At 39.2% G+C, this 13,378-nt stretch overlaps 1 protein-coding gene across 5 annotated transcripts in view; it reads left to right on the forward strand.

The window, feature by feature from the left end:
- Window positions 1-13,378, forward strand: part of SETD2 (SET domain containing 2, histone lysine methyltransferase) — a 146,681-nt gene that overhangs the window by 55,224 nt on the left and 78,079 nt on the right. For all 5 annotated transcript variants that reach the window (XR_010125597.1, XR_010125598.1, XM_063661229.1 and 2 more), the window contains exons 6-9: window positions 840-963; window positions 3,559-3,636; window positions 5,423-5,520; window positions 9,364-9,490. Coding sequence is in view for 3 of the 5 variants with exons in the window: in XM_063661229.1 (XP_063517299.1) it covers window positions 840-963; window positions 3,559-3,636; window positions 5,423-5,520; window positions 9,364-9,490 (427 nt within the window). In the remaining 2 variants the exon portion in view is untranslated. The remainder of the gene's footprint in view (window positions 1-839; window positions 964-3,558; window positions 3,637-5,422; window positions 5,521-9,363; window positions 9,491-13,378) is intronic.

The following is a 13,378-nucleotide window of genomic DNA, read 5'->3' on the forward strand; positions in this document are numbered from 1 at the left end:
CAATTACCGATAACATTCTAAAGAGAAGTCAAAGAGAATGTCATTACATAAAGGGAATTAGATTTGATCTTTAACATTTTTAGAGACCTTTGAGAGTAAAGACAGCAGAAGGGCTGCTATATTTAAGTTGCCTTCTTTTTTTTCTTTTTCCTTTTTTTTTTTTTGAGACGGAGTCTCACTCTGTTGCCCAGGCTGGAGTGCAGTGGCACGATCTCGGCTCACTGCAACTTCTGCCTCCCAGGTTCAAGCAATTCTCCTGTCTCAGCCTCCCAAGTAGCTGGGACTACAGGTGCACGCCACCACGCCTGGCTAATTTTTGTATTTTTAGTAGAGATGGGGGTTTCACCATATTGGTCAGGCTGGTCTCAAACTTCTGACCTCAGGTGATCCACCCGCCTCTACCTCCCAAAGTGCTGGGATTACAGGTGTGAGCCCCTGCGCCCGGCTGCCTTTTTTTTATTTTTAGAGCAAAAATCCTCTAACTTTTCAGTGTTTCTTCATTTCTTCAGAGCTGTTTTCCAGCTGTTAATAACTGTTTTTTTGATATTGTAAGCCAGACTTGAATGTTTTAGTATCTAGTTAAAGGATATATATTTTGGTAGTAGGTGTAAATTATAAAAGCATCTTAGAATCAACATTCTTTGAAAAGTACTATGAAGGAGGAAAGTAACCTTGGTTAGAAGCTAGATACTTGACATGTGTTTGAAATTTATTTTGTGTAATAACTAAATTTATCCACATTGCAGTATTTATTTAAATTCCTTATTTTTGCCTGAGCATATATGTTTTCCATACTGCTCCTAGGCAGGAAGTGCTATTTTTTTCCTTTTGGTTTGCAGGAACACCTTTGTCCTAGAATATTGTGGAGAGGTACTCGATCATAAAGAGTTTAAAGCTCGAGTGAAGGAGTATGCACGAAACAAAAACATCCATTACTATTTCATGGCCCTGAAGAATGATGAGGTAAGCAGCTTGGATATGTTTGCCTTGAAACAGATCTGTTAGGTTTGAAGGAGCCATTGATAACTGATTTGTGTTTTTTTTTTTTTTTTGGAGACGGAGTCTCGCTCTGTCTCCCAGGCTAGAGTGCAGTGGCAAGATCTCAGCTCACTGCAACCCCTGCCTCCTGGGTTCAAGCGATTCTCCTGCCTCAGCTTCCTGAGTAGCTAGGATTACAGGCGCCTGCCACCACGCCTTGCTAATTTTTGTATTTTTAGTAGAAACGGGGTTTCACCACATTGGCCAGGCTGTCTCGGACTCCTGACTTCACCAAAGCGTTGAGATTACAGGCATGAGCCACCGTGTCCTGCCGACTGATTTCTAAAATATATTAAGCGACAAAAATGAGGGGCAGAGCAGTATAAATAGTTAGTGTCTATTTGTTTACAAAAAGCGTGGAAGTTACTGTTGCATGACAAGGTGGAAAATAAAAACATGGAAGAGAGAGGAATTTACATATATATGTAAAGATAAACATAGTGTGTTTTAGATTACAACTCTTAGAAATTATTGATGACCCTCAGAGTCTCTTTTTTTTTTTTTTTTTTTTTTTAGAGATAGTGTCTTGCTATATTACCCAGGCTGGAGTGCAGTGGTGCCATCTTGGCTCATTGCAACCTGTGCCTCCTGGGTTCAAGCGATTCTTGTGCCTCAGTCTTCTGAGTAGCTGGGACTACAGGCACACACCATCATGCCCAGCTAATTTTTGTATTTTTAGTAGAGACGGGGTTTTGCCATGTTGGCCAGGCTGGTCTTGAACTCCTGGCCTCAAGCAATCCACGTGCCTCAGCCTCCCAAAGTACTGGTATTATAGGTGTGAGCCACCGTGCCTGGCCCTAAAGTGCTTTTGCTTATATAGGTTATGTGGGTTATAATTACTTATACTTAATCATATTAAACATTGCAACTGAGAAATTTAGAATGTCTGTTTAAAACTACATTAGGGCCAAGTAGGAGAATCATTTGAAGCCAAAGGAGGCCAGCCTGGGCAACATAGTGAGACCTCATCTCTATAAAAACTAAAAAAAAATTAACTGGGCATGGTTTTGCATGCATCTAGTTATGGCTGCTCCAAGGGCTCAGACCGAAGGCTAAAACAGAGGATCACTTGAGTGTTGGCCCAGATTGGCCTCCCAGAGCGTTGGGATTACAGGCATGAGCCACTACACCCAGCCCATTTTGGTCTTTATTTAGAAGTTTGTTGATGTTTTGTGGCCAGAAATCTGCCATAGGAACTTAACTATTGTTTAGTATCAGTTAGCCTATGGTAAAATTGGTTTCCTTGTATGTTGTTTTGCTTTTGTAAGTTGCAGTTTCAAAGAACCTGTTGATGACTTTAAGTGAGGACTTAACTGTAACAATAGTAAGCCCATTACTTATTGATAAAAATAACATGGTATTATGAAAAATAACTTTTTTTTTTTTTTTTTTTTGAGTCAGGGTCTTGCTCTGTTGCCCAGCCTGGGGTGCAGTGGCATGATGATAGCTCACAGCAGCCTTGAACTGCTGGGCCCAAGCAGTCCTCTCACCTCAGTCTCCTGAGGTGCTGAAACTACAGGCACATGCCACCATGCCCGGCTTATTTTTAAATTTTTTGTAGAGACGGGGTCTTGCTGTGTTGCCCAGGCTGGTCTCACTTCTGACCTGAAGCAATCCTCCTGCCTCAACTTCCCAAAGCACTGGGATTACAGGCATAAACCGCTGTGCCTGGCCTTGGAAAATGATTATTTAAATTTTTTTTTTTTTTTTTAGTGAAAGGAGTTGCATCGCTTTACATTTTTATAAATCTCTTTAATGTCTGGCTTAATAGAATTCAGTTCGATTCTCATATATCTGCCTCTGTATTCAGTGTGGAAATGTAAATTCTAGGGACCTAACCCCAGAGCTGTTTAGTTTACCCCTAGGGATGGGTTCAGCAAGTTTTAACAAACTCTCCATGGGATTTGGATACACACTCAAGGTTGAGACCTATGGCATTGTGACATAGCCCACACTTTAAAGTGAAGTATTATACCATGCAGTGAGATTAGGATGTAATAGAATATAAGAAATGGCTAAGGATAAATGGGAGAGACACTGATAAAGATAATTTTGCCTATGGGCAAAAGTTAATAATTAGCAGGTCTTCCAAAAGCATCAGTTAGGTATTTGTCGCTTTGAAGTGTGAAGCAGTGTGACAGTTCTCTGAAGCAAGGGCAAAGTGGGGATAAGGGAGTGTGTGTTTGTGCATGTGTGTGTGTGTGCATTGCATGTATCTTACATTTGTCTTAATGCTTTTCCTTTGTAAAATGTGTAAATTTTTTTTGATTGAATGGGTTAATTTAATTCACAGGGTCATCTGTCTTCAGTTAGAAATAATGGAAACTGAGCCGTTGTTTACAGTGGAAAAACTATGAAGCTGGTAGTCAGGAGGCCTCACTGCCCTACCTTAACTGGTTAGGTTTCGCAGCACAATCTTTTTTTTTAATTGATGCATAAGAGATGTATGTAGTTTTGCAGGTAACTGCATGAATATTTAAGGTATTATTTTTTAATTCTTAAATAATCCTCTTCTCTCAGATAATAGATGCCACTCAAAAAGGAAATTGCTCTCGTTTCATGAATCACAGCTGTGAACCAAACTGTGAAACCCAAAAAGTAAGTTGAGGTGGATTTAGAGTTTGAGGTATTTGTTCACGATTGCTGTTCTGACCATTAATTTTAGATCCCATATCTAAGGTACTCATGAATTTTTTAGTCCCTTTTTCCTATTCTACTTTATTATTTAAGATTTTATTTGGAAATAAGTTTAGATTTATAGGAATGTTAGAAAAATAGTATTGACTACACCCATATATCAGTCTTCACCTAGCTTTCCCCATGTTAACATCATATATAACCATAATAAAAGGATCAGATCCAGGGAATGCTATTAAGTAATATAAAGACCTTATTCAAATTTTGACAGCTGTTGTTTTTCTGGTCCAAGATCCAATCCAGGAACTCACATTGCATTTAGTTGTCACCTCTCCTTCCTTGCCCATAATTATTTTATATATTATTTTAATGGTGCCAAAATACAAAACTAAATTTTAATTTTGAAAGTTCAGTGTGTATTTGGATTCTTTATTAGGTCTTATCTAGGTGCAACATTTGACTTTTAATAACACTGATGAGGTACTGAACGACTAACATTGAGAGGGATTGTATCTTTTTTTTTTTTTTTTTTTTTGCCCAGGCTGGAGTGCAGTGACATGATCTCGGCTCACTGCAACCTCCGCCTCCTGGATTCATGCGATTCTCCTGCCTCAGCCTCCCAAGTAGCTGGGATTACACGTGCGTGCCATCACGTCCAGCTAATTTTTTTAGTATTTTTAGTAGAGACAGGGTTTTGCCATGTTGGCCAGGCTGGTCTCGAACTCCTGGCCTCAAGCGATCCACCCCCATCAGCCTCCCAAAGTGCTAAGATTACAGGCGTGAGCCTCCGCGCCCAACTGGGATTGTAACTTTTTTAGGTAAAGCTATGAACCCACTCTGCAAATGTATATCATTGATTTCCTCTCATGTTGAAATAGTGCTTTTGAGTCTGGATATTTTTTGCCCTTTGAACTATACACTAACAGATTTTATGCATGGCTCTTCCAAGAGCCAAGTTGTATAACAAAAAGGAGAACCTACTGTGGAATCATTCAACCTAGGTTTTGGTTATATTTCTGCCAGAGCTGGTGGCCACATGTCTAGCTATGAGACTCTCACTGTACAGTGTCCCTTAATCTCTGCAAGTCCAGAGTTTTCATTAGTGACGTGCAAATTGTCTGGATCAGAGCTCCTCAGTCCTTGACTTGCTTACATGTTTTGGAACTAAAAGATCTGCCTCCCATGTATCTGCCCGCATTTTAATTCTTGAGTTTTATGCATCTGTTCTGATGTCCCTTTCACTATACTCAGCCAGATGACCACCGCTTCGTGGAATTAAACTTTTGGGATCAGTATTTCCTAGTTTCTATATCTCATCTTATCTTACAACATGGTTACTTTTAACATATGTTAATATAGACTTGCCTTTGATACTCAGTGACACAAGCATCCTCTATTTGCCAATTTTTAGTACAAATGAATCTTTACTGTATGGAAATGTTAAGATAAAATAGTTACTTTTTTTTCTTTTTTTTAGCAGTTACTTTTATTAGAGACGAATTAGAGATATATGTAATCTGGTAGTCCATTAAATGAGAGTTACACTTAAATATTTTAGTTCTTTTAAAGAAAAAAGTCTCCATGTGCTATTTGGGAAAACCTTCATTGCCTAAAGACCCATTTGCATAATTAAGGCGGATGATGATGATCTTTATATATGCACACACACACACACACACACACACACACACACACACACACACACTAATAAGTTACTAATTTCTTTTGTTTTCAAACATCATCTCAGTGGACTGTGAACGGACAACTGAGGGTTGGGTTTTTTACCACCAAACTGGTTCCTTCAGGCTCAGAGTTAACGTTTGACTATCAGTTCCAGAGATACGGGTAAGTATTGTTTCTACTAATTTTGCTGCTTCTGATGGGGAAATAGGCTGTTCAAATATAAGGATATAAAACTTTAATATGAATTACTTAAAAGTTATATTTACTCTTAACTCTTATCTATAAGATATTGTTTTAGTTTTGTGTGTTTTTCTACTGTATGACACTTCTGACCCTTAAGGGATGTTGTACAGGAACTATATAATTTTCTCCTCAACTTCATACTGTCTACTTGTATAATTATATTTCTTATGTAATTCTGAAAAACTTTGTTATGGACATGCCAACTCTTTTTGTGTCTGAAGAGAATAGTACAGTATTATAAATTCCTCTGTATCCGTTATTCAGCATTAACAGTTAGCTACTCATAATCAGTCTATTTCATCTGTACCATTTTGTACTCTTAAATATAATTGGTAACCTAGTTCTTTTTTTTTTTTTTTTGAGACGGACTTTTGCTCTGTCGTCCAGGCTAGAGTGCAGTGGCGTGATCTCGGCTCACTGCAAGCTCCGACTCCCAGGTTCATGCCATTCTCCTGCCTCAGCCTCCTGAGCAGCTGGGACTACAGGCGCCCGCCACCATGCCCAGCTAATTTTTTGTATTTTTAGTAGAGACGGGGTTTCACCGTGTTAGACAGGATGGTCTTGATCTCCTGACCTTGTGATCCGCCCGCCTCGGCCTCCCAAAGTGCTGGGATTACAGGCTTGAGCCACCGCGCCTGGCCTGGTTACCTAGTTCTGTTTCCTAAAAACAGTAACCGATGCAATAGCAAAGGCTGCCTAAGCAAAAAGTGTGGGAGTTCTTATTAACACTGAAACATTAGTAAAGATACTGAGGAGGTTTGATGCACATTATGTAAAATCCCTGTGTTCTAATGACTACTTAAAAATAAAACTACAGGCTGGTTGCAGTGGGTCACTTCTGTAATCTCAGCACTTTGGGAGGCTGAGGCGGCAGATCACCAGGTCAGGAGTTTGAGCCTGGCCAACATGGTGAAACCCCATCTGTACTAAAAATATAAAAATTAGCTGGGCATGGTGGGACACGCCTGTAATCCCAGCTACTCTGGAGGCTGAGGCAGGAGAATAGCTTGAACCTGGGAGGTAGAGGTTGCAGTGAGCTGAAATCGTACTGTTGCACTCCAGCCTGGGTGACAGAGGGACTCCATCTTAAAAAAATAAAAAGCAAACAAACAAAAAACTACACCTGGGAGGCTGGGTGCGGTGGCTCACGCCTGTAATCCCAGCACTTTGAGAGGCCGAGGTGGGCAGATCACGAGGTCAGGAGTTCGAGACCAGCCTGGCCACATGGTGAAACCCCATCTCTACTAAGAATACAAAAAGTAGCCGGGTGTGGTGGCACATGCCTGTAATCCTAGCTACTCTGGAGGCTGAGGCAGGAGAATCACTTGAGATCGTGCTACTGCACTCCAGCCTGGGCAACAGAGAAAGACTCTGTCTCGAAAAAAACAAAACAAAAACAAAAAAGCCAAAAAAAAAAACTATATTAGTCAACCAATTCATGACTTTGAAGACTAGTTTAAAAATAAAAGAGGAAAAAATTAAGCAATTAAACATTTATTCTGCCTTTCTCAAGTGACTTCTGCTTTAGGTTAAACCAAATAGTTGATGAGAGGTAGTTTTTCTTTGTACAGGTCTTCCAGTTAATAAATGGTAGTAGTAGGCGAGTGGTGCATGCTTATAGTCCCAGCTACTCAGGAGGGTGAGGTGGGAGGATCACTTGAGCCTAGGACATTGAGGCTGCAGGGAGGCATGACCTTGCTACTACAGTCCAGCTTGGGCCATAGCGCAAGACCCTGTCTCAGAAAACAAAAAGATAAAACTAAATTAAGTAGTAAAAATATCACCATTTTGCAACACTTAGTAAGGTATGGGTCCTAAACAGTGGTCATTAGTGGCCACTAATATCCGAAAAAGACAACTAATGTGTGCCTCATAATGAAAGAACACAACATTACCCGTGAAACAGTCTATCTTCTTTGGGTCTTTAGGACCAGTGACCTATGCAAGATACTTTCTGATTATTAAGAAACCAGTACAATTAAAATATTGGAAAATTTAAGTGAGGTACAAAACCCTAAAAGTTTTTATTTTATTTTTTTCAGATTATACCTATATGAATTAGTAGCTTTTGGTGTTTATGCTAGAAAAGCACACAGCTGCAGAGTTTCCTGAATATTTTAATTCTTTTAATGCTACCATATGATGAGGTTTTAATTCCTGTACTCTGTTCAGTCTGGTGACAGTTACCAGACTTCTGGCAATGAAGGTCTTTTACATACTCCTTCACATTGTTTCATACATGCTTCATGTCTTAAACATAGTGAACTCTGAAACTGATGATCTGATTATAATCTAGGACAAATGCCAGATGGTTGTTTCCGATTCTGTCTGCTTCTCTCGTCAGATATTCAGGGCATGAATGCAGACCAGGTTCTGTGTCGGGCTCCATTTTTTTGCCTCTGTGCTTGTATTGTCCTCTCTGAGGGAAAGAAAAGTGGAAATCAAGTGCTGTTTGGGAATTCCTGCTCTACTTATTGAACAATTTATTTTTATCCCTCTAATTGCCACTATCATAACCTAAATCCACGAGTTTACTATTAGAATACTCAATTATTATTATTATTTTTTTTTTGAGATAGTCTTACTCTGTCACCCAGGCTGGAGTGCGGTGGTGCAATCTCGGCTCACTGCAACCTCTGCCTCCTGGATTCAAACAATTCTCGTGCCTCAGCCTCTTGAGTAGCTGGGATTACAGGTGTGTGCTACCATGCCCAGCTAATTTTTGTATTTTTAATAGAAATGGGGTTTCACCATGTTGGCCAGGCTGGTCTCAAACTCCTGGCCTCAAGTGATCTACCCACTTTGGCCTCCTAAAGTGCTGGGATTACAGACATGAGCCACTATGCTCGGCCTAGCATACTCAATGTTTTCCTCAGGTAGCTCTGATCACTGATAAATGCCAGATGTGGTTTCTTCCAGGCCCCTGTAAACTTAGGCCTGTGTTCTTTCCCACCATTCTCCCTCATCTCCATGGTTACATATTTTTTTTTCTGTATTTGTTATTATAGTGCCTCATCCTTATGTGATGATTACTTTTTTTTTTTTTTTTGAGACAGGGTCTTGCCCTGTTGCCCAGGCTGGAGTGTGGTGGCATGATTTGGGTTTGCTGCAACCTTTGCCTCCCAAGTTCAAGCGATTTTCTTGCCTCAGCCTTCTGAGTTGCTGGGATTACAGCCATGTGCCACCATGCCTGGCTAATTTTTTTATTTCTAGTAGAGATGAGGTTTCACCATGTTGGCCAGGCTGGTCTCAAACTCCTGACCTCCCAAAGTGCTGAGATTACAGTCGTGAGCCACTGTGCCCAGCCATCTTTTAATAATCAAATATTTCCTTTTAAGTATCCTGTATTAATCATTTTATATCTGCTTATACTAATGCATGTTTGTTTGTTCTTTGTGCCAATTAAACATTTACATATAAGTAATAGTTCTCTGAATTATTTAAGCAATTTTGTTCTTAATCCAAACATGTATATGATCTCTTATTTTCATATTAGTAGGTATTCTCATAAAATGGAAGAATTGTTTATTTCTTGGCTAGTTTTGTCTCCCAAAGAAAGATGATTGGAAAAATAATGAATATTTTTAAAGAGCAGTTTTCAGACATTTCTGTTAGTAATAGCAGACTTGTTGGAAGTTATGGTTTTTGTTTGTTTGATTTTGTTTAAACTGGTATGACTTTTGTGTGTAATTGTTTTATTGCCAACAGTTTTGTATGGTTTACTTCCACATAGCTGACTTCTTTCCTATGCTCTTTGAACAGAAAAGAGGCCCAGAAATGTTTCTGCGGATCAGCCAATTGCCGGGGTTACCTGGGAGGAGAAAACAGAGTCAGCATCAGAGCAGCAGGAGGGAAAATGAAGAAGGAACGATCTCGTAAGAAAGATTCAGTAAGTTTGCGTTCTTCTTTCAACTTTCACAATAAAAAATTTAAAAAGCGAGGTGGCTTTTCTGATTGAAGGTTATAAAGTCATACTACTGCCACCAGAGAAATCCAAGATCAGATGAGTTGTTACCAGAAAAGAAATGCACTTGCTATTTTTATTTCAGATTCATAGAGATTGGAATTGGGTACTGAGAACTATTAAAATATTATTGAAAACACCTGGACTAATAGTTTTTCAGATTCTTTAAAACTCCTAAGTACAAGTAAAACATATATTTTCTCCCTGATAGCTCACTATGTCTGCTGTACATTTCTAATCTCTTGTTATTGGTTTGTTTTTGTTTGATGCTCTAAACTTTGAGTGTTCTTCAGATCTCTGAAAATCCTCTTTTGAGTGTGAGAAAAGTTTTGAGAGGAAGTAGGTAACCTAAGACCAACAGGAGTAGTCACAGATGCTCTTTTTATTTAATGAAACAGCAGTTGATAGCCTTATTTTGTACCCTGTCTTGCCTGAGTTACTCCTGGGATGGGGATGGAGTTGTTGGTGGGGGGTATCCTGTTACTAAAGGGGCTATCAACTGCGAAAAGGACTTTGTGTTTAAAAAAATATTCTCCTTCCTTTTTTGAGGATCGCTTTGCTAGAGCACGGTTTTTCAGACGAGATCGGGCGCGTTCAGGGTGGTATGGCCGCAGATGAGAGCACGGTTTTTCAAAAATGTGATCCTTGGATCACTTTCTTTAGAACCACCTGGCTGGATCCATAGTAAAAATGCACATTTTTGGGCTAATCTCTAGACCTGTGAATCTTAGTGGAAGTGCTGAGGGTTTACCGGTGTTAGTCAGCAAATCCCCCTGTGATTCTTTTGCAGTTAGCTCATTCCTGGACTTTTCAGGAACTTAGTACTCATAAGAACTATAGATGACAGCAATTTTTCTGTTTAGATGGGGAGATAGAAAAAGACATGAGGGAGGCGATGAGAGTATAATGGTTTAAAAGGTAACATCAATTGAGCACAAATTAATTTGAGGGAATTAAGTATTAAGAATCTGAATTCTGTAAGAAGATACAATTAAAAAAAGCATTGGAAAGGTCCATTAAAAAAAAGCAGAAAAGGACAGTTTATATAACAAACACCTATATTTGCACCACCCAACATGAACAAATGCATTGGAATGTCATGTGTTCTTTAGCTCTTTCTTTCTCTCTCTCTCTCTTAAAAAATGTATATATTTTCAAATGGTTTGGCTTTGTTTTTTTTTGAGACAAGGTCTTGCACTGTTCCACAGGCCAGAGTACAGTAGAGTGATCACAGCTCATTGCAGCCTCGAACTCCTAGCTCAAGTGATCCTCCCACCTTGGTCTCCCAAAGTGCTGGGATTACAGGCATGAGCCACAGTGCCCAGCCTTTTTTTTTTTTTTTTTTTTTTTTGAGGCAAAATCTCACTCTGTTGCTTAGGCTGGAATTCAGTGATGCATTCATAGCTCACTGCAGCTTCAAACTCCTGGGCTCAAGTGATCCTCTCGCCTTGGCCTCCCAAAGTGCTGGGATTACAGGCATGAGCTACCACACCCAGCCTTCAGCCCTCTTTTTAGATAGCATATATAGTGTAACTTTATGCCAAGCACTTTTCTAAGCACTTGATGTATTAGCTCATTTAATTCTCACAATAAGCTCATAAATTAGGTAATGATCTTTCCTTTTTTACAGATAAGAACACACTAAGGCACAGAGAGATTATAGTGTCACCCAGCTAGGTGGTGGAAATGAGCTCCAATCCAGCATCTTCTCTCTGCTCTTAACCATTGTGTTAAACTACAGTTAAACTGTAGAGTGGAGTCCCCTCCTAACTCTGAGGCAGCTATGGCCATAACAATAAATGTTTCTGCATTTTAGAACGTATTGTTTGGTGTAGCATTTTAAAAGTTTTTAGAAATGGTAAAATATGGCTGGGCGTGGTGGCTCTTGCTTATAATCCCAGCACTTTGGGAGGCCAAGGCAGGAGGATAGTTTGAGCCCAGGAGTGCGAGACCAGCCTAGGCAATATAGCGAGACCTCATCTCTATTAAAAAAAAAAAAGAAAGAAAAAGAAATGATATAATATAGATGTATTTGTTTGCATTTTTTACTCTTATTTTTGAATTTGATCTGTATTCATATATGTAGATGAACATTTATTTCTAATTGCTGTAATTTTTTTTTCTTTTTTTTTCCTCAACTTCTGCGTTAATGGTCATTTGAAAGTTTTTCATCATGTAACAGTTTATTGACATATTTTCCTACTGTTGGATACTTATGTTTCCAATTTTTGCTATTAATTTCAAAGTTAGTACCTTTGCACATGTCTCTTTTGCACATGTTTCTTTAAGATTTATCTATGGAAGTGACTATCTATGGAAGTGTAGTCACTGGGTCATACCTAGTCTGTTAGCTTTCTTCACTTGACTACCGGACATTTTTCTTTAAACTCCATTAAATTGCTTTTGTTGTTAACTCTTGTTCTATATAATTCATGGTTTACCAGAGCAACCACAAAGTAGTTATTAAACATGTTGACCTAAACTAGTATCTCCATAAAAACTTTCCAGGCCAGGCACGGTGGCTCACGCCTGTAATCCCAGCCGTTTGGGAGGCTGAGGCAGGCAGATCACGAGGTCAGGAGTTCAAGACCAGCCTGGCCAACATGGTGAAACCCTGTCTCTACTAAAAATACAAAAATTTGCTGGGTGCGGTGGCAGGTACCTGTAATCTCAGCTACTCCAGAGGCTGAGGCAGGAGAATTGCTTGAACCCAGGAGGCAGAGCTTGCAGTGAGCCGAGATGGCACCACTGCACTCCAGCCTAGGCTACAGAGCAAAACTCCATCTAAAAAAAAAAAAAAAGAAAAACTTTCCAATGGCTGTTTCCTATTTTCAAAACTTATAGAATAAACACATTTTTAAAACTAATTTATTGATGAGAAGTGACCTTATTATGGATTAAGAGGTGGCATTATATCTGTATCATACCTCCATTAGGTGGCTTTTTACCTTTCTGAGAAGATTTAAGGATAACTCTGAGGAACTAAGGACTAGATATTTCTGTCATTGGTTGGTTGGTTGTATTCAGGTAATAGTGTGTCAATTTCAGGATAGGTCTTGGTGCCTATGGACTGAATTAGATGTAACTTGTATCCAGTCATTCCATAGGCTACAGTCATCGGTTGCTCCAGATATGAATTTGAAGTTATTCCGGAACAATGATGTTTTATATGAAACTTTGCCCAGATAGAGGAATATCCCAGAATGAACCTAGGTTCCTAGAATGTTGTGAAAGATCATTTGCCCTTGACTCTAATGCAGAGGTTAATTGTATTTTAATTTTACTTGGATTATCTGCTGCAGAAATTCCTTTTTTGCATGCCTGGATTCTGAGTTTTGGTCAGTTACAGTTCAGCAGAATCACAGAAGCAGAATCACAGAATTCAACAGTTTGAACTCACAAGGTTGAGCCTTGGGAATTTCTTGGGTAAAGGATGCCATGGAAAGGACAAGATAGCTAGCAGTTCAGAATGCAGTTTTGCATATATAAACTGTTGACAAGAAGATGTTAATAATGATTGCACTATAATCCACATCCCTCATGTTACCCCTTGATTGCTAAACATTTTTTATCCTTGTTCTTATGATTGCATCTGTATACAGCTTCTTTCCTTAACAAAACTATAAGCTCTTCCAGGACAGGTGATTATCTTTGGCTATGTCACACACTGGGTACTTAATTACTTACTTACTTGATGGAAGTGTAATGTGTCCCTACTATGACCTGATGTTATTTGTAGTTTATGGTATGAACAGAAAATAGTCTGAAACTTCCCTTAGTCTCTATTGTTTGAGTTTTTGAAACAAATCAATA

The sequence above is a fragment of the Pongo pygmaeus genome, chromosome 2 (genome assembly GCF_028885625.2).
Source record: "Pongo pygmaeus isolate AG05252 chromosome 2, NHGRI_mPonPyg2-v2.0_pri, whole genome shotgun sequence".
NCBI lineage: Eukaryota > Metazoa > Chordata > Mammalia > Primates > Hominidae > Pongo > Pongo pygmaeus.